Source organism: Emericellopsis atlantica (genome assembly GCF_019669845.1).
Source record: "Emericellopsis atlantica unplaced genomic scaffold F5Z01scaffold_3, whole genome shotgun sequence".
NCBI classification, from domain to species: Eukaryota; Fungi; Ascomycota; class Sordariomycetes; order Hypocreales; family Bionectriaceae; genus Emericellopsis; species Emericellopsis atlantica.
The window spans coordinates 571,269-597,271 of NW_025764705.1; the positions used below are offsets into that span (position 1 = coordinate 571,269).

Genomic DNA, 26,003 nt, shown 5'->3' on the forward strand with positions numbered 1-26,003 from the left:
AGAAGATGCACGTACGGTACCACGTTGTGAGTCTGGGCACATGATGGCGGCTTACACCATCGCGGCATTATTAAGCGAAGGTGGACTTTCTTCCTCCACCTGCTTGCACGGGCTACCAACTCCGCTAGCTCAAGAAGCATCCATCAATTCTCATCATCGCGGCACTTCTCGCTGTCTCTTCCTTGCTTATCCTACTCCCCTCCAAATACCTCGACACATTGGCCTCGCCAGCAGCAGGAATGTCTTCCCTCACCAGCGGGGTGTACCCCCCACCTCTCTCCAGCCCAGAGCAAACCCACCTCATCACGACAATCAAAGACTGGACCATTGCGAATGGCCTGACCATTCGTCCGCCACCAAACCCCAAAGCAGACCCGAATGCTGTCACCGCTGTCAGCGCGCCGGTCACCCTGTTCCCCAGCCCTTTTCCTCGGGTATGCTTCGAGCAGGGACGGGTCGTGCAGCAAAGCTACAACGAGCTGTATGCCGCTGTGAGCCGAGATGAGAAGTTCATTGAGGACATGGTGAATGAGTGAGTCGCCCGCCTGATGTCACATGCCTTATGTACTGATAAAATCTTCAGAGTCAAGGATGGAGATGATTTCATTGGCCAGCTATGGAACATTCACCTCAAAGTGAAGGAGGAGGGCTACACGCAGCCACTGTCGCTGGGTCTCTTCAGGTCCGACTACATGGTTCACCAAGATTGCACGTCAGAACCCCCGACACTACAAGCAAAGCAAGTCGAGTTCAACACCATAGCCTCCTCTTTTGGAGGTCTGTCGCAGCAGACATCGGGGTTGCACAAGTTTCTGGCCAACACAGAGTACCCCCTCCTCGAGAAGAACATCTCCAGCATCCTACTAGACCTCCCCGAGAACAAGACAACACAAGGACTTGCAGCAGGCATCCAAGCCGCTTACACAGCGTACGGCGACTCGGAACTAGGCCACCCCCGATGTGTTGTCTTCCTGACCCAGGATGGCGAGCGCAACGTGTTTGACCAACGACATTTGGAGTACCAGGTCCTCCAGGCGAAGCCCGCCATTCCCGTCTTCAGGCTACCCTTTTCGGAAGTGCTCCAGCACACCAGCATAGCCGACACACCGAAACGCCAGCTCCTCTATAAGCTCCCTCGCAACCCAGACAAGGTCTACGAGGTAGCCGTCATCTACCTTCGTGCCGGCTACGGCCCCGGTGACTACCCCGACTCCAAGGGCTGGGAGGCAAGGCTGCATCTCGAGCGGTCCCATGCAATCCGATGCCCGACAGTGTTGACGCAGCTAGCTGGCACGAAGAAGGTGCAGCAGGTCCTGGCGACGCCCGACCTGTCCGTCCTCGCAAAATACATCAACAACAAGACGCCCGCAGCGCAGGAACTGTGGAAGACGTTCACCAACATCTACCCCATGGATACCTCGCCCTCGGGTCTCGAAGCCAGGAAGAAGGCCCTGGACCCCCAGGAGGCGGAGAAATATGTGCTCAAGCCCCAGCGTGAAGGCGGCGGCAATAATATCTACCGCGGGTCCATACCGTCCTTCCTCAAGACAGTGCCCGAGGAACACTGGGGTTCCTACATTCTCATGGAGCTCATCACACCTCCGCCCGTCACGAACACCATCCTCCGCAATGGGGCGCTCGAAGCAGGCGGTGTGATCTGCGAGCTGGGCGTCTATGGCACATGTCTCTGGGACCAGAACAGCGGCAAGGCGAAGCACAATGAGCAGGCAGGATACCTGCTCAGGACAAAGGGCGACAAGAGCGAGGAGGGCGGTGTCGCAGCTGGATACGGCTGCATGGATAGCGTAGCGCTTGTCTAGAGATGAAGTATGAAGAAAAGAAGCAGAAGATAATCATGCTCAGAAAAAAAGAAGAATGCTGGGCTGGCAAGCTGATGAAATGGTGTAAAGTCTCAATTATGGTATCAATGCCCCGCTTCCTCCACGCAGTAATAGTACAGCAATCCTACCAACAAAGAGAAAGATGTCTTCCAGAGATAGCGGAGATGTGGTCATTACAAATGTCCTATCATTGTATGTATGCCCATTACTGGGATTCCTCAGGGACCTGGTGAGGGCGCTTGAGCACATCAATAGAGCCTATTCATCTGCGTTAGTCTACTGGCCAACCCGGAGCCGACGTCGTCGTCATTCTCCCCACGATGTGGGACCACACTTACGCTGCAGAATGTTCAGGCTGCTCCTCGTCTTGCCGCTCTCGGCATCCTCGTAGGTGCTCATGCTCGCGTCACCCTCGACAAAGACCATGCTGCCCTTGGGGAGCGCGAGGAGGTAGTCGCGCGAGGGACCCTCGGCAAAGCTCGCCACGCGGAACCACGATGTCTGACGGTTGTTCTTGGATCCCGAGTTGGAGGCGACGGCGTAGCGGATGATCTCACGACCGGAGGACGTCTCCTGTAGCTCGGGGGTGTCGGCCAGGTTGCCAATGATGGAGATCTTGGCGACGGGGCGAGGGGCGGTGGTGCTGAAGGCACGGCGGGCGCCGAGGGCGGCGTTGCGACGGAAGAGAGAGGCAGACATCTCGAATGCGTTGATGGTCTATTGAAAGTCGAAACTCGAAATTGGTGGCGTGTGGTGTTTATTGAAGCTGGTGATGATGGAAAGGAGGGACGTTTGCCTGGCGCGTTTGCGACGCGGTATCCCGCTAAGTAATACGAGCTGGGGGGTCGTGAAAGCAAGGGGTATAATTGGATTATTGGAGAAATTTGATTGGTCTAGAAGGAGAGAGTGGGGGTAGGCTGTCAATGCAGGGACGCTTCAGGTCTGTGCTCTCGGTAGATGCATAGTCGCGTTTCACGCTGCAGGTGCCGGTTATAGAATGGTCTATGCGCCTAAGCGATTACTGGCGTTAGTCCATCGAGGACGACGATGGCCATTGTCATGATCACTCCCAACCGCACATCCCAACCTCTTTGCAGAAGGTACTCTCTGCTAGGACAGGGGGCAGCATGAATCACCACACGAGCAACAAATGACATTTAGCGCGTGATGCCGGCAGACATCCAAGGATGCACCAGCCTGCATCCGCGGGCGTCAACGCGGCTAAGCTGAAGATGTCGTCTCGTCGAAGCCTAGAACTGCCAGCATTATGAACAAGTCAGAAAGCAACTGCATCGGCGTGCGTCCCACGTTACATGCGGCTCACCTCGAAGAGGCGCCGCTGGGGTCCGGGAGTTGAGGCTGATCCACCTGTCATGGCCCGAAGCGGGTGTGAATACCTTCTCTCAATAAGCCAAACAGCCTTCTATAGAGCAAACTATCTCGTCACAATGCTCAATACCCTGAACAGCCATCGCTTTTCATCTATTTCAAGGTCTCCCTTTGCAGGCCGTTCAATCAAATCTTTAGCTCACTTTTCGAGAAGCCCAAATTCCACACTGTTGGTTTCAGGAGTGGCCTATTGACCGGACATCTTCAATAGGCTTGTTCACAGCTCACTCAATAAAATGGAACGCTACAGATCTTGGTCAGAGCTTTCTATAAGACCGCATTGACCCTCCTTCTCATGTTCTCTCACCCATGATTGTCAAAGCTTCCTGCGGTTTGTCTAAATCTTCGGCCAGGCCTGCAGACATCCACCAATCGACTATCACAAGTTGCCTCACTGGCAGACACACACACACAAACACACGTGCACTTCCACGTGTCCCAAGTCCTGGGTATGGACCTTTACCCGCGGGACGATGCGTTGGTCGTCATACAAGGCACTCCCTCCCTACCACCTTACACAACTCCATCTCTGACAGCCAACCTTGTCTGTCGTGTCCTGCTCGGTCTGCTTGGCAGTATCGTGGCCCTTGTTCCTCTCCGTCTCCTCCATCGCAACTCTGAGCTGGCCGCTACCATCTTCATCCTCAATGTCATCCTCAAGAACATCGACACCGTTGTTCTGGCGCTCATATGGCGTAACGATGACATGGAGTCCTGGTGGAAGGGCTACGGACTATGCGATGTCACACCCTACTTTCACAACTTCAGCATCGCCCTCTACGCAACATGCCTCCTAGCCATCATGCGCAATCTGGCTCACCAGGTGGGCCTCTTGACTGCCAATCCTTTAACGGTCAAGGAGAAAAGGAAACGGAACATGATCCAGGCACTCATCATGTTTCCCCTACCAGTTATCCAGCTGGCATTGACCTGGCCCCTAACACGCAATCGTTATGCCATCGGTGCAATTATTGGATGCTCGTGGTCTGCGGATCCAAGCTGGCCCTACCTGGTCTTCTTTGTCATCGCGCCGACGATTGTCTCGACAATCACAGTCTTCTATGCCAGTAAGTCCGTCATATCACATGCCTCCAGACAGGTTACACTAACAAAAAGTGCACAGTCCTGATCTACTGGCGTTTCCGTCAAGTCAGCACCAGCAACGCTTCCATCCTCTCCTCCAACCGTCAGGCCACGCAGCGCGCCAATCGGACCCGTCGCCGTCTCTACCTCATGGTCATCTCTGTCCTCATCCCGGTGTACCCCATGATGCTGCTCATCTTTGTCCTCAACATACTCGACATGGGCCCGGCCACCAGCTACTCCTACGAACGCATCCACGCCGGGATTCCGGGGTTGCCATGGAACAGCATCATTCTCCTCCCGAGCTCCACACTCAACTTTGCGGTCATGAACGTCAGCTGGCTCACCATAATCTCGTGCGGGCCCATCTTCATGTTCTTTAGCTGCACAAAGGATGCCATCAACGACTACCGCATCGTCCTACTCAAGCTGGGCTTAGGCAAGATCTGGCCAAAGTTGCACCAGGAATACGCCCCTGACAGACCAGCAGGCTGGTCTCAGAGCTCATGCAGTCAGGGGACGTCGCGCACCGGGTACGTTTGTCATCGAGTCCCCCCCTTTTCCACCAATGACCTGTCAGAATGGCTGACATCTACAGATCTACCAATCCCAAGGCCGGGACAAGTGTATCATCTCATCCCTTGAGTACATTCTCTTCCTCTTCAAGGGACACAGAACAACCACACACCCAGAGTCTCAACTTCCTCACGTCCACCACTCTCGAGGCAGGCCCCGCCGAGCCCAGCGCTCGTCAGCAGGACGAGGAGCCGACAGGTCGTGAAGCTGTGCACGACGATATCCTGCATCGCAATCCCTTTCTTATGCGCACCAATCTCTCCATTCCCCCACTGTCATTCCTTCAACGCTCCAAGAAGAGGATGCAGTCCCCACAAGATCCATCGTCATCCAACGGTATCTACACAAGCATATGGTCACCCGATGATGAGTCCCGCGGCCCCAACACAGGTGACAACAACGATGGGACCCAGGAGACGCAGGGCGTGCAATCGACGCCACAAACAGACACTGTCCGTGTGAAGACGTCCATCACACGTCACATGCAGCAGCGTTAGGGACAGTTCGAAATGGTGACGAAGGCGACAGACTACACTTCGTCCCAGAACATTTGTTCATCTTGCTTTTTCTTTTTTTCCCTTTGTCCTGCATAGCATAGCATAGCATAGCATGTGGCTGGCGTTGCGGCACAAAAACTGGTCGTAGAAACGAGACTCGCAAGAGCTGGTGGACATATCTCCTCTATGAACGCGGAGTTCATTTGACATTACAGACTATATAGCTTAATTACAGCAGACAGGCCTTGCCAACTCCGAGACCTCTTTTCGCCCTCATGATAGCCCTCCGTCAACCCCCCTTGTTCCTCATAAAAGGCCTGCTCGTCCCTGACCCATTCCCGCATGATGGTATCAATAGTTATTAAGAAATGAAGAAATTTTAAGGATGTCGTCGTCGAGCTCGTAATTATATATTTGCGTGTTCGTGTGCCTGCGTGTTTTTGTTTTGTCCTTGCGTTTGTCGTTTGTCAATCGGATTCGTCAGGCCACCAACCTATTTGGCCCCTGACTGCATCTTTCTCATGGCCTCGCGGTGCGCATCCATCAGCTCCCCGCTTCGCATTGCTTCATCAAATACGCGATCATTCCATTCCTTCTTTTGCCGATGCATCTCCCTTCGCTGTGCTTCCGCCTCTTTCTGCCCCAGAAGCAGATTGCGCTGGAGCTGGATATTGCGCTGCACTTCCGCCTCGCGGCCGGACAAGCCCCCCAGAAGGTTATTAGTCGATGCGAAGGGGGTTTCCCGACCAGGGTTGTTCAGCATTGGCGAGCCGGATCGGAGATCTTGCGCCACCGAGGAGCGGAACTGGGCGAGTTGCGCTTGACGCGCGGCCGGTGTTGGGACGGTTGAGTTTCTCTTTGACTGATGCGAGTCAAAGGGGGCGTTTCCAGTGGAGAGGTCAAATCCTGAGCTTGACCTGTGGACGGATTGAGGTGCCATTGACGCCTGCTGCTGTTGATTCTGATGTGTGCCTGACAGAGTCATCATGCTGCTGTGACGATGCATCATCTGCTTGCGTTGGCTGAGAGGCATGTCATCCGGATCGGCAGCCAGTGCTGCGGCGTACATAGGATAGTTGCTCAATGAGCCGGCGTCACTTGAAGGACGACCCTGGGGCTCTGGGGTTTGAGAAAAAAGGTTGCCTTGCGACTTGCTACGCAGGAACATCTCACGCTGGCCCAGCAGCGTTTGAGGATTCGAGTAGGAGACGACGCCCGGCACCACAGATGCCCTTCGAGACTCGGGAGGTGGACTGGCCGCAAGCGAGCGCGTGTCGGTATTGTCAGAGACCGGTGTGGCCGAATAGTCTTGTGCATTAGGGGGCAAGTCATGCTCCTCCACAATGGGTTCGAAGTTTGTCGATGACTTACGCAGCCCCATTAATGAGGAAGACGCGCGGAGCATGCCGCTCCCTGCGGAATGTTGCGGCGGTGGCATAGGGGGGCTAAAGGTCTGCTCAGGAGTGCCCACTGGCGCACTCAAGCTGGGTGAAATGCCTTGTCGGGAATCCCTGCGGGAGAGTCGCGGATCAGAGCGAACACTCGAGAGGGGTGGAATCCCATCTTCCGTGGCCTGTTGCAGTTCCTCCACATTTACCGGGGCTGGGCGCTCCTTCTTTGATTTGACCTTGGTTAGCTTCACAGCTTCGGTGACGTGGAGTTCATCGGGCTCAGGCGCGTCGGCGTAGCTGAGATGCTTGGCCCACTCGTTGGTGCGGTATGAGAGTGCTACTTTGGACAAGGAGCGAGGCAATCTGTCTTTGGTGAGGCTGTGCCGCGAGGACAGGCCAGACGAAACAGACTTTGCTTTGTCTAGTTGGTCGTTTTGCGAGGATTCTGGTTCATCGATGCGACTGGCAGCGACAGTCGGCGTCTCTCCTCCACCCAGCGCTCTACTCGAAGCTTCCAATGAAGCCCGACCAACTTCAGTAGAAACCGGACGCATGCTCTGTGCCTGTACCTTATCGTCTTCGGACAAGCTGCTTCCTGCTTGGCGGTCGACCTGAGCTTCTGGCCCGGACAGGAGTGCCGTAACCTCGATCTCTGGGCTGGGCTCTGCATCTAGCACCGATCTTCGATGACTATCGTCGAGGCTCTGGTTGTCCAGCGTTGCGGCTATCGAGGAATCGTCGTCGTCCCGGTCGCCATGGGGAATTACCAGATCTTCTGAGCTCTCGCCGTGTTCGGCTGTGGGAGTGTTCCTTTTGTGGGCAGAATGAGTCGACAAGTTCCGCAGCAACTTCGATGATCCCTGGGACAGTCGTTTTGCCAAAGAGGAGTGGCGACGATGGGCCTTGACGTCGACATCTTCCGGCTCATCAGCAAAGGTCGCCACGGACGATCGCTCAGTCCGCGAGTCGCAAGACTTGGAGTCGTCGTTGCCGTCACGATGCTCAGGAACGGTGAAAGGCAAGGGGACAATTGCCGGCGCCGAGCCGACGGTAACTCGAGATTGCCTTTGGAGGTTGGCTCCGGAGGATGAAACCCGGTGAGGGCCCCCTGAAGGTGCAATACTGGGCGACGTTGGTCGACTCTCCGTATCATCATCGGCTCCCTCGGGCTTGTCATCGGCGGCGACTCGAATGATGACCTTCCCATCGGCATCCTTCTCTGTGAGGGGTTCTGGTCCATCTCGACCACGGTCCGATTCCGGCATGTCCCCCATTTCAATAACCTCCACTTCAGATCGGCGCCCATAGCTGCCTGCCAGCTTCTTCTCGCTGCCAGCGTCCCCGGAGATGCGCGATGCCGCAGAACTGCCGAGTTCGCCGTCTCCATGCGCTCTTTCCCATTCCTTTCGCTCGCGTGCGTTGGCTTCCTCGACCTGCCGCCCAACGACTGCTTCTTCCTGTTCGAGTGTGCGTTGGCCCTCGGCCCTCTCAGCAGCTCTCGTCTGTCTCTTATCTCTGACGATGCGCCAGAGCTTGATCTGCGAGATGATACCGACGAGGAAAATGATGATGATGGCGGCTGTTTCGACTCGAATACCCTTGGTGACGGGGTATGTATTCGCGCCTAGCGGGAACAAGTTCTTGTTGAGCTGCCAGATGTAGGCCCAGAACTCCTTGAGGCCTGCTCTACTAAAGCAGTCGATCCCCAGGACCGTCACAGTAGCTCCGCCGAAGGAGATCATGGTGATGAATGCCCAGTCGCGGGTATACCTGCTGAAGTAGAAAGCAAAGCCAACGCATGTGAAGGCGGCGATGAAGATAGCTTTGGCTGGTACTGAGCCGAGCAATCCACCGGGGACCAGGCACATGAGCCACATGCTCACACAGAAACCACCGAGTGCGCAGCCCAGCCCTTCAGTCAACTCTTTGAAGAAGATGGAGGCAACTCCGACAACGCAACCAGAAATGATGACTGCCGCAACGTAGCCACCCTGCAGCGCCACGCTCACGGGAACGTTCATAACGTACACAATGAGCACTGCGATGCCGAGTGCCACGAGGAAAGCCGTGGAGAAGAAGGTATGGATGTATCGATTTCGAATGCCGACCAAGGTGTATATAACACCCGTGATGAGCATGACAGCACCAGCAACGCCCCAACCAGGCGTTATTTTGGGGGTAAGGGGGAGCTCTCCGGCAGGAATATCAACTGCAAACTGTTAGTGGCAGTTGTGACTTGGCCATCAGCGCCTACATACTGTCGTAAAAGGTCGAGTTGTCGAAGGGCTTATCTGAGCCCACGGTCGCTGTCGGGGTCTCTGAAGCATCTGTCGATGTCGATGTAGCTTCATCCTCGCTTCGCGTAGGCGTTTCTGTAGTTCGGTCGTCGGTGCGAGAGTCTTCCTTGTTCGACCCCGTCACCTCTGCTGTTCGCTGGGGCTCAGAGCCTGTCGCTGTGGTTGAGATCTCGCCACCGTCTTGTCGCGCCATGATCCGAACATGGCGAGAAGCCGTGAGCTGCACAACGAGAGCAAGGAACAAAAGCGCCCACAAGCGCCCTGGTCTGATAAACATTTTCGTGTGCGTCGGTCTTCCCGGTCAAGTCCCGTCGTATAAATGAATGAATGAATTGGTCAAGCCGTCGAGATGGTGAATGGAACCCGTGCCTGCCTCGCAGATCAAAGCGAGAACGGCAGCATGCTATGCAGTCGCCCGGCAACAGCAAGGGAGTGAGTAAATGAGTGGCAGCGTGTAAGATTTCGAGTCGCACACGGTACGACAGTGGCACAGGAAAGCCCGAGAAGGTGAGAAAAGAGAGAAGGAGATGCGTCGAGAAGAAAGACGAGGTTGGAAGGTGTGGCTACGGGCTGTCGTGACCAGGTCTTTGAGGTCTTGACTCTTGAGTCCCAAGACACGCGATCAGGTGGTGGGTGGGGAACTGGCTCGGCGTGCAAGTCTTCGACCAGGGATGATCTGGGGCGTAGCGGGACCAAGCTAAAAGTACCCGTGTGTGTGTGTGTATGTGTGTGTGTGTATTTCTGATATAACGACAGGTAATGTTGGATGCTGGCGGCGAGTTGAACAGTGGATGGGCAGAGCAGCACAGCTATACCGAGTGCGTAGGCCGGATCATGTTGCTTCAAGCCCCCCTACATTGACACTCGCGGCAGTAAAAGTAACGTCGGAATGTGCATTTGCCTCGACTTCGACGAATTGCTTGACAGTTTCGGGCTGTGTGTCCTTGCCAGCGGCTGGCTGGCCGGCCGCACGCTGCGTCGACTGGGCATGATGTTCTGACCCTTGAAACCTGCACCGGCTAGTACCAGACCCATGCGCATGATCTCACTTTTCCCGACGCGCTCTGCGGCCGGCCACTTCTTCTCCGGCGGCTGCTTGGCACCTCGAGGATTGCTCAGTGCCTGTGGTGCTGAAATTTTCCTTTCAGGGGTGCGCGCATCGTGCAGGTGCAGCGTGGTGAATGATGATCGCGTCCTGGGATTATGAGTTCGCGGTGAACGATGAAAGCTGATTTGTGAAACAAGGGGCCAGGGGTGCGGCCGCGATGGCATCGGTGGGGCACCTAGATGGAAGGCACCTCCCAATAGGGAACTACCCTCTGTCGGAGGGTGGGAACACTGGGAAGTAGCCGTGTGGGCTGGACGGGTACCTGCCTCAAGCAAGCAGCGCATATTAGTCTCCGCCACATATCCTCAGGTGAGGCGCTTTCTTTCGATACCTTAGGTAAGTTACGTAGTAGCTGCTTGGTATCGGTGAGGAAAGCACACTCCATTCAGTCCAGTCTCCAGCCATTTGCAGCGACAGATGCCGGATACCCCAGGCATCCAACGCAAGGGATCACGGTACATGGACCTTGGCGCAGATCACGTTCCAGTTCAAAGACACTGCATTTTTCATTCTCACCAACAGCGTGTAACCGCCAGAGGTCTCGCCACGGCTGAAATTCTGAAATGCTGAACGAAAGGCTGGGCCAGCCTCCGAGCTTCGCGAAATTAATACCCCTCCACGATCGAGGCTATCGGTCTTGGCGATGCACGCTCTCCCGGCGCACCCCTGAACCGAACTTCTTCCCTGGTAAGACACATACTGACTGACAAGTGACAACTGTTAGGAACTGGAACTCAAGAGCAGTCCGCTCCAGTCGTCGTCAAAGTGATTGGTGTTGCTTCGACTTCATCCAATGGTGGTCTCATACATAAGTTCAGGCCCGAGTGCGCACAACCAAGTGCGAATGCTTTACGAACAATGCATGCCGAGTGACGCTGTGTTACGCCCGCCCGTGCTGCGTTCTCATGAGCCCTGCAAAGTCTAAAAAGGCCTTGCGACAAGCCAATCGCACGTCGAAGCAGATCTCCATGGGCCGAGACTTGCAGCCGCGTTCATGTAAAGTACGTATCGTACGCCGCTACGCTACGAGTACGTGGTAAAACATGAAAGTGCTCCAGTCGGTAGACCGAGTCCTCTCATATACATTCTGACGCCATACGGTTCCCAAGGTAAGCAGTCTTTGTACTCGTGCCATGAGCCCAGGACTCGTGACAGCAGCTTCGATTTCATGCCAACAACATGGCTGCACCAGCGGGCTGCCCATTCTGACCCAGTTCTACTCTTCCCACGGGGATCACCAGTCAGCTCTACCAAACTCCAGACGGCGCCTAGTGCCCAAGTACGTACATGTGTGCAATTAAACTATAAACCCATCGGTCCCACACCCACGCGTTCACTCCGAGTCCGGCTTCCGCGATCTACCAAGCAGACGCCGCATCAGCCGACCTTGGGGGTTTGCGCAAAAGTCTCGCGTTCGCTCTGCACGTAGCAAGCGCCAAGCCTGGCTTCTTGCTGAGCGTTGTCAGCATGTCATGCTGGGTTTCACCGCGAAGAACACATGCGAGACGCCAGTGCCTAATCAGCCTCAGGATTGGTACGGGCTCAAAATCGAAGCCCGCTCGGCGTCATGGCCTCGCACGAGCCGCCTTGGACGAGCAACGATCGGCGCTCTTCACCACGGGCGTCGCGAAATGCCGTGCTTGCTGCATTCATCGGCACTCCGTCGGGCATGCGCCTGTCGTGCTCCCCGGGCCCAAGGCGCTGGAGAATCAATCATCTGTGCCTTGACTCTCACTCAGGTAACGTCTGTCGGAGCTTCCGTTCCAGAACATGGTCGGTCTGTTGGGTTTGGGATCATGAGTATAATTCTTCTGTGTAACAGTGATAGTAACAAACACGGGTATTGGTGTACTAGGAACCATTTTCTGATGAAAAGTAGGTAGAGTCAATTGGCCATCATCGCTTCGCTGCCACCCGTGTTGGCACACGGTCGCCATTATACCTGGTCGGGCCAATGGCTTTCCCACTTCGTCCCTGACGCCCGTATCTCCCTTGCAATGCCTGCTCTCTGTCCCTTTTCCTCCCGTTGACCAAAAATAGCACAGCCTTGAGCGGTAGGAGAAGGACAGTGAGAAGCAGATTCAGAGGAAACAGTGTCAGCGCAGCGATGGTGTCCATCGTGCGTCGCACAAAGCTTCTGTGTGAGGTCGCACTATTCTTCGCCGCTGCGGCCGCCAGTGCAATGGCATTCTCCAACCTGCCGTCCATGGCCGTGAAACGCGACTCGGTCTGCATTTGCAGCAACGTAGCCTTCTTCTCATACCGTCGCACGGCACGGTTGAGCGCATCGAGATCGGGCTGTATGCCGTTACGCACTTGACGGATCATGGCCGCCTCCTGCTTCCAAGTATCTGCTGTCTTCGTTGCGTCTTCCTTTTCGGGTTCTTGGAGAGACGAGCTCTGTGTCTCCAACCGTTCCAGACGCGTCATCAGCTCCGATATGCGGGTGCTTGTTGCTGAGGGTGCAGAGGCGTAGGGCGTCTTTTGGACCACGCGTTGCAGGTGCAATGTCCGCGACTGTACCAGCTTGAACATGTGTGAGAAGGCGCGTACTTCGGACACCATGCAGAAGATGGTCAGGTTGTAGTTGGACACGAGGCCCTCGGAGGGTCGACTGAGCTGGGTGCGAAGAGCGTGAAGGAGATAGGCGGCCAGAAGAGGCATGGCGAAACACGAGAGCAACGCCGAGGTCTCGTAGACGTATAGCTCGCGCAACGCAGACTTTTGCTCCGTGGTCAGGCCTACCGGTTGCGGCAGCTTGTCGTTGCTCGACGGCGACCCCTTCTCATCCCCCTCCTCCGGCACATCCTCGAGGGGCCCCTCGCCCCCTGAGCTGGCGTCCAGGTCGGCATCGCTGTCTTCTACGGCAGCCTCGGCGCTCTGTTCATGCTCCACACGGACCTCTTGAGCAGTATGGTACCACTTCCACGGCTGAGTGACCGACCAGTGTAGGAAGACACCGGACAGCGCCAGCAGCATCAAATCTGTCATGAAAGCACTTCCATCCTTGAAGAGGGCGCCTGCTATCGCCGGCAGAAGCGCAACGGCGATCGATATGGTTGCCAGTGATGAGCTGTCCGACGCAGGCATCTCCCCTTCTCTCGCTTGCGGGTTCAAGATGTCGCGTGCCTCGCCGAGACTGTAATCTGTGAAATTGGAGCTCCGACGCCGCGATCTCGTGGCATCATCGGGGGGCGCATGGAACGACGGCCGCTTGCGAGCCTCGTCGAGAGTGAATGCGCGGCGTAAACCGTGTCCAGAGGGGGCGCTGTTGTAGGACGAGCCCGTGGCTTTGGGCCCCACGGGCGCGTCGTCGTCGGCAAGCGTCGCACTGCCCATGGTGCTCCAGTCCTTGTCGAGGGCAGAATATCAGTGCTTCATCTCCAAAGAAGCCAGGCGAGTATTTTCAAAGTGGACACTGCTTGTCGGCTGGAATGCAAGGGCCATGGTGATGGCAGCGCCCTTGGATGTGGGAGTTGGCGTTGCTGGTGAACGTCACCACTAACAACTTGAAATGGCAAAGGCTCCAGGTGACCTATGTCTCCACTTGTTCCACGTCAGCCACTGGCCACAGGCCACTGCCACTGGAAGTTGGAACTGGCAGTTAAGAAGTTAAGTTTCTGGGGAAGTGGGTGCCCTGCATCAATGATGCATCACTTATCGTGTTGCGAAAGATCCCCTGTGCTGGATTCACGAAAACGCTTCGATGTACTCCGTACGGCTGCATCGCATGATCCGGCAGTGACTGAGTCTTGTACCAATGGGTACGTAGTGGTGTCGTCTCGACAGCACACTTGGTCTCGGGTCGCCAGCATCAAAGATGGAAATCTTCCAGATGGCTGTTGGTCGGGACTTCTGGCGAGGGCTCCATGTCACAAAAAAAAACGGTGCACATCGGGCTCTGGTCGTGGGTCTCAAACACACAAGGCATTGAAGGCATTGGACCGCTGCTGGAGTGATGTTCAAGCCAATTTCCAGGATTCCGGTGAGACCTTGGACTTGGACGTCACTCAGCGGCGGGCCTCTCACCACTGGGCGCTGCTCTGCGTCCTTCGCATACTCCGTGCAGCAAGAAGCAGGGACGAGAAAGCTCAAATAGCTGCTCGCATAGCTGTGAATAATGAAGGTTCAGGTAATATAGGAGTAATATGGGTGCTTCGCATCAATGCGCGAGAAGCTAGGGCGCCTTTCAGGCTTCAGGCTTCAGCAGGCCAGTGCTCACCTTACACAAGCGGCGCCACTGACTGGAGAGGACTGGACCGGACCCCAGACGCTACGCGGCCATCGCCGGAAATCCTCAATGCCTCGTGGCTGGGACTTATCTTATTCAAATACATCTTGCTGCTCCATCTTCTCTGCCAGATCTTTAACCTGTCTGTAGACCTGCCAGCCAGATCGACTCGACGCGCGCTGCACAAATGCCGGCGCCAGCAGTGGTAGACAGTGCCGCTAAGCCCTTCACGGATCACCGTCCCCTGACGCCGACACCCTCCGCCGACACCAATTGCTGGCCAGCCTCAGGGCCAATTTTCGACTCGAGCCAGTCCTCTGCCTCGATTTCACCATTGCCACCGTCCATCAGCGGCACCGCCTTCACGACAACAGGCCACCGCTCCAGAACTCATTCACCTCGGAACAAGGCCATCTACCAATCCCCAGTCCTCAGCGCGGTCGTCCCCTCGACGTCCGTGCCTCACAACCTCTTCCAACGGCTCCCGACGCCCAACAACAGTCCAACCTCGCATCTGCAGCCTCCCTGACGAACCGCATCACGCACGACGCAATCGCTTCACCACCGAACGCCGCTCTCGCTGGCCCGAAGCAGACTCCCCCCGAGCAAAACTATCATCTGCAGCGACCCTTTCGCAGCCTTGCAGCTCGCCGCCGAGATCGCCATCGCCCTCCAGCCGCCTACCTCTGGAACCCAGCCAATTCCACGCCTCGAGACCAGCCACGCAAGACACGACCGCGAAGGCCATCCACACCGCCGGAGCCATCGGTGCGGATCGACCACCCTGACCTTGACGTCGGCAGGCTCACCGAGACGCCACAGGGCGACTATCCGCTCTTATCGCTGCCCCAGGTCTTGCATCTAAGGAACCCAGGCTCGCAACGAAGTAGCCTGCAAGCGGACCGGAGGGCGAGTAAGATCAGTCTCCCCACCTCCGTACGCGCTTCGTATGACGGCAAGAGATCGAGAGACCCAACACCCACGATTGCGGAGTTCGACCCGAGTGTGAAGGATAGCGCGCACGTACCGTATTCCGAGACGAGGCAGGGAAAGTCCATCATGGCAGCAGACACTACAGCGCCCGCTCAGTCCTTCACCGCGGATCTCGAGCGGGGACCGGATGCGACAGACCACCGCCGATCGACAGCGTCGCTGGATGACGGGATAGGATCTGCCATATCATCAGAGGACTCGTCGATCATGGGTGAGGAGTTGGACCCTGATGACGAAGCTTGGGGCCCCCATCACCCTTGCTACCCTCACATCAACCCACATGTGCCCGTGGACTCGCCCGAGCACGCGTCGACGAGGATCATACGGATCAAGCGGGACTGGATGGTGGCGGGCGACCTGGCACCGACCTTTTCAAACCTGTATCCCGAGATCCTGGATCCTGCGGGTATGTCAGAACCCGAGTTCAGACGGGTCATTGACAAGCTCAACGGGGAGCTGGTGCCCATTTTCAAGCCCTACTCGATGCGCAACACCCTCGATGGCGTCTTGGGTGCGCTGACTGGCTGGCTTTGGGATGACCTAGGCTTCACGGGGGCCAAGTCGAGACTGAACAAGCTGGAGAAGTGGATCGAGGACTGGAACAAGCATGCTGAGCGTACTATGGAACCCCACGGTGCGGCACTGGCTCCCAAGCTTATATCCCTGCGGCAAACGGGGTATATGTCGGTACGTGCACTCTCCAGGCTAGGGTGGCATCGAAGGACTTGACTGACTGACAAAAACTGCAGCTCGATATACAAATACCTGATCCAGAAATCGCTGCGGCTCCCAGTACGAGCGGCCCCGGCGACTCACGCTCCGTCATTCGCCTTGACTCTGCGCCGAGGACGGCCACGCCGGCGTAGCGACGCCCAGTCCCTTGAATCTAGTCTCTCATTCTGCTCGGATACCCCGCCTTTTCCTTTTGGTTCCTCGGCTTGCACTCTGCGCGGACGGCAACGGAGTTGCTACGGCCGCACTATACTGTTTCATTGCACGGCGTTTAGAGTTTCATGGAAAGACAGGAAATAGCCATTGCGTTGCCTTGGTGCCCCAGTCCGGGTCGTGCGTACATACTTGCTGGATGAGCGCAATCGTTATATTGGTGTTGAATATAAATGGTCCCCAGTTTGAATCACTGCTACTCTCGAGGATATGGGCACCTTGTCTGTGTGAAGAATGCTTGGCTAACAAAGGGTTTCTGGCTCTCGAGCCTGCGTTGCGACATCGGTCCACCGGGCTACGGAGACTGGGATCATGGAATGGCTCGGCGCCTTCGCCGATCCTATCTATTGCAACACCGACCGATTGCAATTCTTTCCTCACATTTCCACAATGCATTCCCTCTTCCTCGAGCACCGTTCACAACTCCTCGTGGGGACCTAATTGGCGTGCGCTCGCGACTGTCATGAGCCAAGATGGCGTCCTCGACGGAGACGCGCGTATACCGCCCTGACGCTCACGATGAGAAGCCAAAGAAGCCCCTGCCCCGTAAGATCTTGGACATTATCGCCGGACAATGGATCATCATCGGCTTCGGACTGGCAGCCCTGCTGGCGCACTTATTTCCCTGTACGGCTCATGGCTCCCACATCCCATCGTCCCTTGTGCGCTGACAATCACCGTCCCCAGCCGTGGCAGCGCATGGCGGCTACATTCGCTCAGAGTACTCCATCGTCTACGGCGCGGTGGCCTTCATCTTCCTCGTCAGCGGCCTGTCCCTGCCCCCACGAAAGCTCAGGACGAACCTGACCAACTGGCGCCTCCACATCCTCGTGCAGGGCACCAGCTTCATCATCATCCCCGGTATCATGATCGCCATCCTGCACATTGCTCTCGCCGCGGGCGCGCTGGACTCGGGCACGCCGAGTATCCCTGTCATCATCGGCATGCTGGTCACCGGATGCATCCCTACGACGATCGCCTCCAATGTGGTCATGACGCGGTCGTCGGGCGGTGATGAGGCGGCGGCCATTGTCAGCGTCGTGATAGGCAACCTGACCGGTGCTTTTCTTAGTCCTCTGCTCATCTTTGGGTTCATGCCCCGGAGCAGGGCGTTTGATGACTGGCGACCAGCCAGTCCAGCCACGTTGGGCAGCATGTACGCGGGTGTCGCCATGCAACTGGGTCTCAGTGTCGTGCTGCCCCTGGTCGTTGGACAGGTTGTACGTGGGATCTGGGAGAAGAGGACGGCATGGGTGCTGCAGAAGCTGTACCTCAACAAGGTTGCCGGATCGTTCATGATCCTCTTGGTTTGGTAAGGCAAGGGGAGAAATTGGGCTGGACCGTCAGTAGCTAACCCGACTGGCAGGGCTACGTTTTCCGGTGCCTTCAAGACCGGCGCCATCTACGAGATATCCACGCCCAGCATCGTCTTCAACGTCTTTATGAATCTGGCGCTGTACATTGTCTTCACGGGCATATGTTTCTTCCTCGCTCGTCCCCCTGTCCGCCTGGCTGTCACTGTCAATCCCTATCTCGACGCGCCCCGTCTTCCAGCCTGTCTCCGCCGCGCGTTGGCCGTCCAGAGGATGTCTCGCGTGCAGACAATTGCTGTCTGCTTCTGTGGCGCGGCCAAGACCACGAGTCTCGGCATTCCCCTGGTGACCGCCATGTGGAAGGATGCCGATGACCTGACGCGGGCTTATATCCAGATCCCCGTGCTGCTTTATACCGTGGAGCAAGTCTTTCTCGCACAAGCAATGGTGTACTTTTTCAAGTGGTGGCTAGCCAAGTATGGGAAAGAGGATGAGGAGAGTCCAGATGATGAAAGCGACGTTGTTGACGAGGGGCGCCACGATTTGAGAGGTGAGGCGAATGAGGACGTCGAAATCGCGGAGACGAGAACTGTAGATGGGGAGATGGAGAAGAGGTCTTGATTCAAATTCTGCACGGGCAAGATGAGACGTGCACTTCAATACGCCGCTCAGTGCACATTGAATTTGAACACTGCCCCTTCTTTGCCTTCATCCAACGCATCCAGCCTCTCCATGTCTTGCTCACTTATCTCAAAGTCAAACACATCCAAGTTCTCTTTGATTCTGTGCGGAGTCGCGCTCTTCGGCAGGGGCACCCAGCCTTTCTGTATGCTGTATCGTATCAGGACCTGAGCAGGTGTCTTGCCATGGCTCTGTGCAATAGCGAGAAGGGTAGGGTCACCAAGGCGCTGCCCTGTCGCCAGTGGGCTATAGGCCTGTATAGCGATATTGTTGGTCTGGCAATACTTGACCAGTTCCCTCTGCTGGCACCAAGGATGCAACTGTTGTCGCATCAGCTCGATTGCGACCACGGAGGAAGCGCAATATCTACCTCGATCTGGTTGACATGGGGCGGCCACAGGACGGCGTAGCTTTTCATGTCTTCTAAATGCTTGATACCGTAATTGCTGACCCCGATGCGCATTGTCTTTCCTTCCTGTAGCAGCTGCTCCAGCGCTTGCCAAACAAATTCGGCCTGTTGCTTCGGAAAAGGCGTGTGTATAAGGAAGAGGTCAACATATCCACCAAACTTGTCTATGCTAGACAGACACGCGTCGTAAGGTGAGAGGCCTGTTTGGATCTTTTTTATCTTCGTAGTGACTACAAAGTCGGCCCGTGGTACACCAGAAAGCCTTATTGCCTGTCCCAGTTGTTTTTCTGTCTCGTATAATTGAGCGGTGTCGAACAGGCAGTAGCCAGCGGAGATGGCTTCAAGAATGGCTTTTGTACACCGAGGAGCTGCGAGCTTGTAAGTTCCGAATCCTATTTGTGATAATACTTGGCTTCCGGCTGTGTTTTCAGCCCGATGACGGGCGACTGATCCCATCTTGGGAGATGTTGATGAAAGAGTCATTGGGCTCCAGGGTACGTGAGGTGCTCTTGAGGGCATGTTATTGTCATGATTCGGGAGAATGGGCTCTTAAGAGAGGCCCCACATGATCCACATTTCGTTGAGCTGGAGCCGGATGCGTGTCGTCACACCTCGAAAGCTCTTTCCTTTCGTGATAGCTTCCATTGAATTCCAACCTCGTGTGAATTTCCGGGTTTGCATTATTTCACTCACCTTTCCATCTCAAACAGAATAGTACCCCAGGTGTACCAGCACAAAATGACGGAACTACGTCCCCTTCGCGGTGGTTGCCAGTGCGGCCGCAACTGTTACATCATCGCTATCCCTCAGGATGGCTTTGACAGGTGCCAGGTTCACTTCAACACCGAACCAGAGCACCGTACGTGTTCTGTTCATGCCTGTGATTAAAAATGCTGATCAGGCGTAGAGATACCGCTTGCGACGCCCTTGGCCGCCTACATCCGTGTGCCGCTCGAGTGGTACCATTCGACTACAAACTCATTCTTCCCCGATGAGACTCACGCACTTATCCGTCGTGTATACACACACCCAACTCAGAGTCACGCGAAACGCCAATTCTGCGGGTACTGTGGCACGCCTCTAAGCTATTGGTCCGAGAAGCCGTCAACGGAGGCAGACTTTATCAACTTGACCATTGGGAGCTTGCTGAGGGAGGACTTGGGTGATCTGGAGGACATGGGTCTCATCCCAGGGACACCCGAGGAGACGGAGAACCAAGAGGGTAAGAAGACCGAGGACATGACCAGCGACGTCGAGCGACTGGGCACGAGGAGCGTCCTCCGCGAGTCCTATGGCGTGCCGTGGTTCGACAGCCTCGTCGAGGGTACTAGGCTTGGCAACATGCGCACCAACCGAGGCATTGAGCGTTCTCACGATGGCCGAGTCAAAATAGAATGGGAAGTTCGCGAATACCACGACGACGGTGACGAGGACACGGACATGTCCAGCACCGGGGCTTCTGCAGGAGGCGTGCCTTCTAAGAGGAAACACTCGGACGCAGGAGCCGCCGGCACGGGGCCAGCGGCGTGAGACTGACTGGCTTGCGATGACGTTTCAGTGTCGGAGGACGGGCCCGGCGGCGTGTGAACGAGGGACGTGGGAAAAGAAAACAGAGTTGTCTCTGCGGAAGCGCGGAGCGGGCGTTTATTGATGAGGCGATGCTTAATTAAGAGGTCAGGCAGATTCCGACATGCATACGACGACGGGTTACGATCATACGACATAGGGGGACGGCCGGCCATAGAAAGAAAGGATTGACATGAAACGCATCTAGGACAGGCGTCGGAGAAATTGATTGAATTGAATGCATTTCTGAGGCAACGTGACGCCCGGGCGCAGTGATGAGCATATTTTGTTGCGGCTCGGGAAAATGATGATAGCCGTGCTTTTCTCCGTGGGCGCCCTCGTCAGTAAACGACCGACAATCTGACCAGAGATGGGGCAGCAGTTTGCCAGTTTGCACCATGGACCATGACGACAGCGACATTAATTATTACCTAGTGCCAGGCTGCATGTGCGTATGCGTATGCGTTGTTATCGCTCATCGAGTTGCAGTGGGATGGTCTTCGGGAAGAAACATTGCCTCGCATGTATGCTCGATCGGCAGCGCGGCTCGACAAAAAGCCGCGCGTGTTATCGTGCTGCGTGAGATGGAAAAGTCGAGGCGCCAGGACCGGAGAACTGGCAGACATGCACATGCAGAATGGGTCTTTTTGTTGGACCTTGGCGGAATGGGCAGACGGATGTACGTTGGCTGCTGGTGCTTCAAAATGGGGACGAGAATGGGGAAAGCCTTCGGGGAAGCTGGCTTCGGAGAGGCGGGCCGACGTCTCGATTCGGTCGACGGAGCTAGCAGGGATCTGGCGAGAGCTCGCGCGAATGACAGCCTCGCAGTTTTGTCAAGAGATGGGCGCGCCCCCGCCGTGGAGTCGACGATTTGTTGCTGTTCTGGAAATAAACAGCTTAAGGATATACAGGCAGCAGAGTTGTTGGCGTGATTTTGCTGCTGCTGCTGGCGGGAGGTTGACGTCGAGAGTACTGGTTTCTCTCAGGGACTCACGTGATCTAGCTACTAGTACGGATACTGGACGGTGAAGACTGAGGACGTCCTCACTGCTGACCACCAAGATTTGCCATTCTTCGTCAACAACGACGGACTATGCATGAGCCACCCTAAAAACGTTCCCACGACCGTGTCAGCCATGTGCCTCACAAGCTACCTAGCCCTGTAATTGGGCCAGACCAGCCATTTCAGGCAAGGCACCTGGCGCTGCGCGTCTGCGACTGGACCCTTCCCCTCCCTCCCGCGACCCCCCACTCCACCATCCCCAAGTTCACCCAAGTGACCCAACCTCGCACGCAGTCTCCAACAGGCCAAGCCAAGCAAGCGAGCTTGAGGAGCAGCTTCAGCCCCATCGCCAACGTGCTCGTACAGACTCGCTCGGTCGCTACGGTCCGGCGCAGACCCTGGGCAGCACCGCTGTCCTCAACATGACCGGATCAACGGCCTTGGACATCTGCCGATCCCTACGTGCCGTCATGGTATAAATAAAGTCGGTGCCCTGGGCCAGCCAGGCCGCACCTCTCTGTCTCCCTCCTCCTATCCAGTCTTTGTCCGGTTTCTTGACCGTCATATCTCCTCCCCCCTCTCACCCTGACCCTCACGCGACCATGGCTGCTCTTCCCAGTGATTTCGTCTGGGGCTTTGCCACCGCCTCGTAAGTCCAGAGCATCAAATCCCTCCGCGGATACGCGTGCTAATGCAGACTGTAGCTACCAGATTGAGGGCGCCGTGGACAAGGACGGACGTGGCCCCAGCGTCTGGGACACCTTCACGAAGAAGCCCGGCAAGGTCGCCGATGGCTCTTCTGGTGAGACGGCTTGCGACTCGTACAACCGCACCGCCGAGGACATTGCCCTCTTGAAGGACCTCGGCTCGCAGGCGTACCGCTTCTCCCTCTCGTGGACGCGCATCATCCCCAAGGGTGGTCGCAACGACCCCGTCAACCAGGCTGGCATTGACCACTACTCGAAATTCTGCGACGACCTCATCGCCGCCGGCATCACACCCTTCATCACGCTCTCTCACTGGGACGTCCCCGACGAGCTGGACAAGCGCTATGGCGGTCTGCTGAACCGCGAGGAGTTCCCCCTGGACTTTGAGAACTATGCGCGCGTTTGCTTCAAGAGCTTCCCCCAGTGCAAGAACTGGATCACCTTCAACGAGCCCTGGTGCTCCTCCATCCTCGGCTACAGCGTCGGCCAGTTCGCCCCCGGCCGCACATCCAACCGCGACCGCAACCCAGTGGGCGACTCCTCCACCGAGCCCTGGATCGTAGGCCACAACCTGCTCGTTGCCCACGGCCGTGCTGTCAAGGCGTACCGCGACGACTTCAAGGCCACCAACGGCGGCGAGATTGCCATTGTCCTCAACGGCGACGCCACCTACCCCTGGGATCCCACCGACCCCCGTGACGTCGAGGCGGCCGACCGCAAGATCGAGTTTGCCATCTGCTGGTTCGGCGACCCCATCTACCACGGCGAATACCCGGCCTCCATGCGCAAGCAGCTGGGCGACCGCCTCCCCACGTTCACCGACGAGGAGCGCGCACTCGTCCACGGCTCCAACGACTTCTACGGCATGAATCACTACACCGCCGACTACGTCAAGCACAAGGACGGCGAGCCCGCCCCCGAGGACTTTCTCGGCAACCTCGAGACCACCCCCTACAACAAGAACGGCGACGTCATCGGCGTCGAGACCCAGTCGCCCTGGCTGCGACCCTGCGCCCCGGGCTTCCGCGACCTCCTCGTCTGGCTCAGCAAGCGGTACAACTACCCCAAGATCTACGTCACCGAGTCCGGCACCTCCATCAAGGGCGAGAACGATCTGCCCCTCGAGGAGCTGCTCCAGGACGAGGTCCGCTTCCAGTACTACGACGACTACGTCAAGGCCATGGCCGTCGCCAGCCAGCTCAACGGCGTCAACGTGCGCGGCTACTTTGCCTGGTCGCTGCTCGACAACTTTGAGTGGGCCGAGGGCTACGAGACGCGCTTCGGCGTGTGCTACGTCGACTACAACAATGGGCAGAAGAGGTATCCCAAGAAGAGCGCCAAGCACCTCAAGCCCCTGTTTGACAGCTTGATCAAGAAGAAGTAAGTTAGGGAGCGCGCGGCCCGGGCGTAGCATCATAGGCTGTACATAGCACTCGAGAACGCAATGGCTTCAAAGTCGAATGAAAGACGGCCCTGTGCAACACAAAGTGAATGACGAGAGCAGTCGCTTCGCTCTACTCATGACTAGTCATTCTTGCATATTGCTGTACTGCCTTTTGCAAGCTTCTAGAAGAACCCGGGTATCCAATGTGTGTCTCCTTTTTATACCAACTCCCACTTGAGAACATAGCTCCAGGCCATGCCCACCTTCCCCTTCTTCTCAAAGTACTCCTTCGCGCTGACGCCCCTGGCGTCCTTGCCACCAATTGTCGTGACCTGCGCCACCTGCAGTGTCTGTCCAGGGGCACCGAGGTCTCTCGCCTTGACATCCACCCAATGCCAGTATCCGTCTGTCTGCACGGGAACCATATCGTCCTTCCTGCCATCTACGCCATGGATGCTCAGCAGCCACAGCGGCGGCTTGCCCTTGCCGTGCGTTTCGGACCGCCAGTGGCGGCACAGCTTGCTCCATTGGAAGCGGATGACCGCGTCACTCTGGACAGGAATCTGTCGACAGCGCGGCAGTATGCTAGACTCGAGGATGCCCTCGTCGTGGCCGGTCGTATACAGCACAGGTGGTTCGCCGTCCGCAGACCGACCGATGTAGTACTCCTCCCACGACTGCACCCTTCCATCATCGCGAAACTGGTAGCGCGAGTCCTTTGGAAAGTGGGACTCGCTAAAGACATCGTTGCTTGCGATAAAGTGTTTCGGCGAAAAGACCTGCTTGTACTCGTTTGTTGACCCATCGAGGTGGCCGGCACCCCAGCATGCGTCGAGCAGTTTCCATCGGCCGCCGTCGATACGGACGGCGTTCCAAGCGTGTCCGTCTGGTTTCGCTGGCGGAGGTCGCTCGCCGGGTTTCAGGGCGGAGTAGCCGTAGCCTTTGCCGTGACCACCTACGACGATGCATTCCAGCCCGGCCCGGTTGGCAATGGCCTTGTACGTTTCGGCATACCCGGCGCAGACGGCCTTGCCCGTGAGTATGGTGCTGTCTGCCGTCTGCTCCTTGACGCACTTGTTGAAGAAGGCGTACGTGTCATAGTAAATGTTGTAGTGGAACCAAGTGAATATCGCGCGAGCCTTGTCAGTGTACGACGGAAAGGGGTCGCACAAATTACGAGCAAGATAGCCAACGGGGTCTTGTCGCGGGAGTGATTCTCGAGGAAACTTGGAAGCCAGGTTGTCTGGCCCACTCCAATCTCGACAGACCCAGCAATCTTCGTCCACGTTGCCACCCGACAACATTCTCTCATTCGCGGCGTCGATTTGAGATGCTGTCGGCCTGGACGCTGTTGGGATGGGAGGCGGCTCATCATTGGCAGTTTCTGGCGCAGGGGGCGGCTCATCTGTCTTCTGTTGCTGAACCGACGCTCGCGAAGATTTGCCACTGCCGAACCCCATGACAATGTTTTTCCTAGGGGGAGGCGCAGGCTGGGCTGGTTCTGCAGACGCATGGTCTTCTTTTCCATTCGTCAATGATGCCTGCGTAGCAGAGCGAGACGGGAGTCTGGGTGGAAGGCCAGGTTTCGGCCCTGGCTGCGCAGCTGCCGCTGTTTTTAATGACGAGGCTGACTTCTTCCCCGTAAGACCTGTGCGTGCCATAGCTGCACTCAGCGATGATGATGATTTCCTAGGCGCAAGGCCTGGCCTGACAGGCTGGGGGGCAAGCTCTGATTCTCTTCTGGAAGGTGGAAGAGGCGGCAGGCTCGCCTGGTCATAGACGGGTGCCATGCGTCGGCCATCTGAGCCGCGACTGGCGACAGAGATGGCGGACCGTTGTGACGCCTCAGAAGAGGCCGATCCCCGCCTCCCAGGCAGAAGGCCAGCTTGGTTCTGAGGGGTTGTCCGTCTGGGGAGGGCGGGAGGTGTCTGAGCCGAGTTGCTCCTACTGGGCAGCGGGGGCGGAGCGAGCTTGGGCTCATTGATGGGTGATGCGCCCTGCGACGTCTGCGTATCGCGTCTTGGTAGGGGTGGCGGTGCAGCCTTAGAGGGCTTGCTAGGTCTGTTTGGTATGGCTGGCGATTTTCTCTGCTCCTGCACGCCATTTGTTGTTGGTGAATCACGAGGCGGAGGGTCTCTCGCCGGGCGAGGGACAGGAGGTGGCGCTGGTTTGCGCGAGCCATCTGCGTCGTTAAAGTTCTTTTGCTTGTTCAACGCTGCGATTCGTTCCTTGAGCGTGTTGAACTGTGGCTCTTCCGTGTCCGCCATAATGGACCTGAGAGTGAGAGAGAGAGAGTGATGGCGATGAGGGACACGCAAGGCCAAGTAATTAGGTCGTCGTGGCCTCCGTACGACAGCTGTCCTTCCCGAATCCTAGCAATGAAAGCGGAAGACGGCTGGCCAGGCGGAACGAGCAATCAGACGAACGAGTGAATGAATGAGTGCAAGTAAGGCTATTAATTTCACGGGGCAGGCCTCATGAAGGAGGATGGAGAGTGTGGCTGACTGGTCGTGGTTGTTTCGTACCTATCGTGGCACAGTGTGCTCACACAGTGTGTACAGTGCCAAGCTGACGTACGTGGGCTTGGGT

General features: G+C 56.7%; 12 protein-coding genes across 12 annotated transcripts; 7 read left to right on the top strand and 5 right to left on the bottom strand.

Annotated features, from left to right (window-relative positions):
* Positions 1 to 34: 34 nt before the first annotated feature.
* On the top strand, positions 35 to 2,108 carry F5Z01DRAFT_314407 (uncharacterized protein). Its single transcript, XM_046258978.1, has 2 exons — positions 35 to 532; positions 584 to 2,108. The coding sequence occupies exons 1-2, from the start codon at positions 240 to 242 to the stop codon at positions 1,818 to 1,820; spliced, it is 1,530 nt and encodes a 509-aa protein (XP_046121944.1). The 5' UTR covers positions 35 to 239; the 3' UTR covers positions 1,821 to 2,108.
* F5Z01DRAFT_314403 (uncharacterized protein) lies at positions 1,934 to 2,729 on the bottom strand. The gene is made up of 2 exons (XM_046258977.1): positions 2,180 to 2,729; positions 1,934 to 2,099 (listed from the first exon to the last, which is right to left on the bottom strand). Exons 1-2 carry the CDS (start codon positions 2,538 to 2,540, stop codon positions 2,047 to 2,049), a joined length of 414 nt encoding a protein of 137 aa, XP_046121945.1. The 5' UTR covers positions 2,541 to 2,729; the 3' UTR covers positions 1,934 to 2,046.
* Positions 2,730 to 3,681: 952 nt separating this feature from the next.
* Positions 3,682 to 5,386, top strand: F5Z01DRAFT_670679 (pheromone receptor; the record flags this gene model as incomplete). Its single annotated transcript, XM_046264594.1, has 3 exons — positions 3,682 to 4,297; positions 4,354 to 4,846; positions 4,912 to 5,386. 3 exons carry the CDS (start codon positions 3,682 to 3,684, stop codon positions 5,384 to 5,386), a joined length of 1,584 nt encoding a protein of 527 aa, XP_046121946.1.
* Positions 5,387 to 5,879: 493 nt separating this feature from the next.
* On the bottom strand, positions 5,880 to 9,351 carry F5Z01DRAFT_679326 (uncharacterized protein; the record flags this gene model as incomplete). Its single annotated transcript, XM_046265510.1, has 2 exons — positions 5,880 to 8,986; positions 9,036 to 9,351. The coding sequence occupies 2 exons, from the start codon at positions 9,349 to 9,351 to the stop codon at positions 5,880 to 5,882; spliced, it is 3,423 nt and encodes a 1,140-aa protein (XP_046121947.1).
* A 2,720-nt stretch (positions 9,352 to 12,071) lies between these two features.
* Positions 12,072 to 13,672, bottom strand: F5Z01DRAFT_314500 (uncharacterized protein). Its single transcript, XM_046258981.1, has one exon. It carries the CDS (start codon positions 13,519 to 13,521, stop codon positions 12,079 to 12,081), a length of 1,443 nt encoding a protein of 480 aa, XP_046121948.1. The 5' UTR covers positions 13,522 to 13,672; the 3' UTR covers positions 12,072 to 12,078.
* Positions 13,673 to 14,600: 928 nt separating this feature from the next.
* On the top strand, positions 14,601 to 16,272 carry F5Z01DRAFT_633032 (Golgin subfamily A member 7/ERF4 family-domain-containing protein; the record flags this gene model as incomplete). Its single annotated transcript, XM_046261908.1, has 3 exons — positions 14,601 to 14,755; positions 14,788 to 16,093; positions 16,156 to 16,272. 3 exons carry the CDS (start codon positions 14,601 to 14,603, stop codon positions 16,270 to 16,272), a joined length of 1,578 nt encoding a protein of 525 aa, XP_046121949.1.
* A 276-nt stretch (positions 16,273 to 16,548) lies between these two features.
* On the top strand, positions 16,549 to 18,309 carry F5Z01DRAFT_314459 (putative sodium bile acid cotransporter). Its single transcript, XM_046258979.1, has 3 exons — positions 16,549 to 16,978; positions 17,039 to 17,663; positions 17,718 to 18,309. The coding sequence occupies exons 1-3, from the start codon at positions 16,825 to 16,827 to the stop codon at positions 18,283 to 18,285; spliced, it is 1,347 nt and encodes a 448-aa protein (XP_046121950.1). The 5' UTR covers positions 16,549 to 16,824; the 3' UTR covers positions 18,286 to 18,309.
* A 23-nt stretch (positions 18,310 to 18,332) lies between these two features.
* On the bottom strand, positions 18,333 to 19,210 carry F5Z01DRAFT_679327 (putative aldo-keto reductase; the record flags this gene model as incomplete). Its single annotated transcript, XM_046265511.1, has 2 exons — positions 18,333 to 18,665; positions 18,716 to 19,210. The coding sequence occupies 2 exons, from the start codon at positions 19,208 to 19,210 to the stop codon at positions 18,333 to 18,335; spliced, it is 828 nt and encodes a 275-aa protein (XP_046121951.1).
* Positions 19,211 to 19,359: 149 nt separating this feature from the next.
* On the top strand, positions 19,360 to 20,575 carry F5Z01DRAFT_644935 (uncharacterized protein). The gene is made up of 2 exons (XM_046262806.1): positions 19,360 to 19,613; positions 19,662 to 20,575. Exons 1-2 carry the CDS (start codon positions 19,493 to 19,495, stop codon positions 20,282 to 20,284), a joined length of 744 nt encoding a protein of 247 aa, XP_046121952.1. The 5' UTR covers positions 19,360 to 19,492; the 3' UTR covers positions 20,285 to 20,575.
* On the top strand, positions 20,576 to 21,375 carry F5Z01DRAFT_644936 (uncharacterized protein). The gene has a single exon (XM_046262807.1). The coding sequence runs from the start codon at positions 20,719 to 20,721 to the stop codon at positions 21,250 to 21,252; it is 534 nt and encodes a 177-aa protein (XP_046121953.1). The 5' UTR covers positions 20,576 to 20,718; the 3' UTR covers positions 21,253 to 21,375.
* Positions 21,376 to 21,925: 550 nt separating this feature from the next.
* On the top strand, positions 21,926 to 23,414 carry F5Z01DRAFT_615981 (lactase-phlorizin hydrolase-like protein; the record flags this gene model as incomplete). Its single annotated transcript, XM_046260888.1, has 2 exons — positions 21,926 to 21,972; positions 22,028 to 23,414. 2 exons carry the CDS (start codon positions 21,926 to 21,928, stop codon positions 23,412 to 23,414), a joined length of 1,434 nt encoding a protein of 477 aa, XP_046121954.1.
* A 125-nt stretch (positions 23,415 to 23,539) lies between these two features.
* On the bottom strand, positions 23,540 to 25,791 carry F5Z01DRAFT_314489 (uncharacterized protein). The gene has a single exon (XM_046258980.1). It carries the CDS (start codon positions 25,679 to 25,681, stop codon positions 23,633 to 23,635), a length of 2,049 nt encoding a protein of 682 aa, XP_046121955.1. The 5' UTR covers positions 25,682 to 25,791; the 3' UTR covers positions 23,540 to 23,632.
* Positions 25,792 to 26,003: the final 212 nt, after the last annotated feature.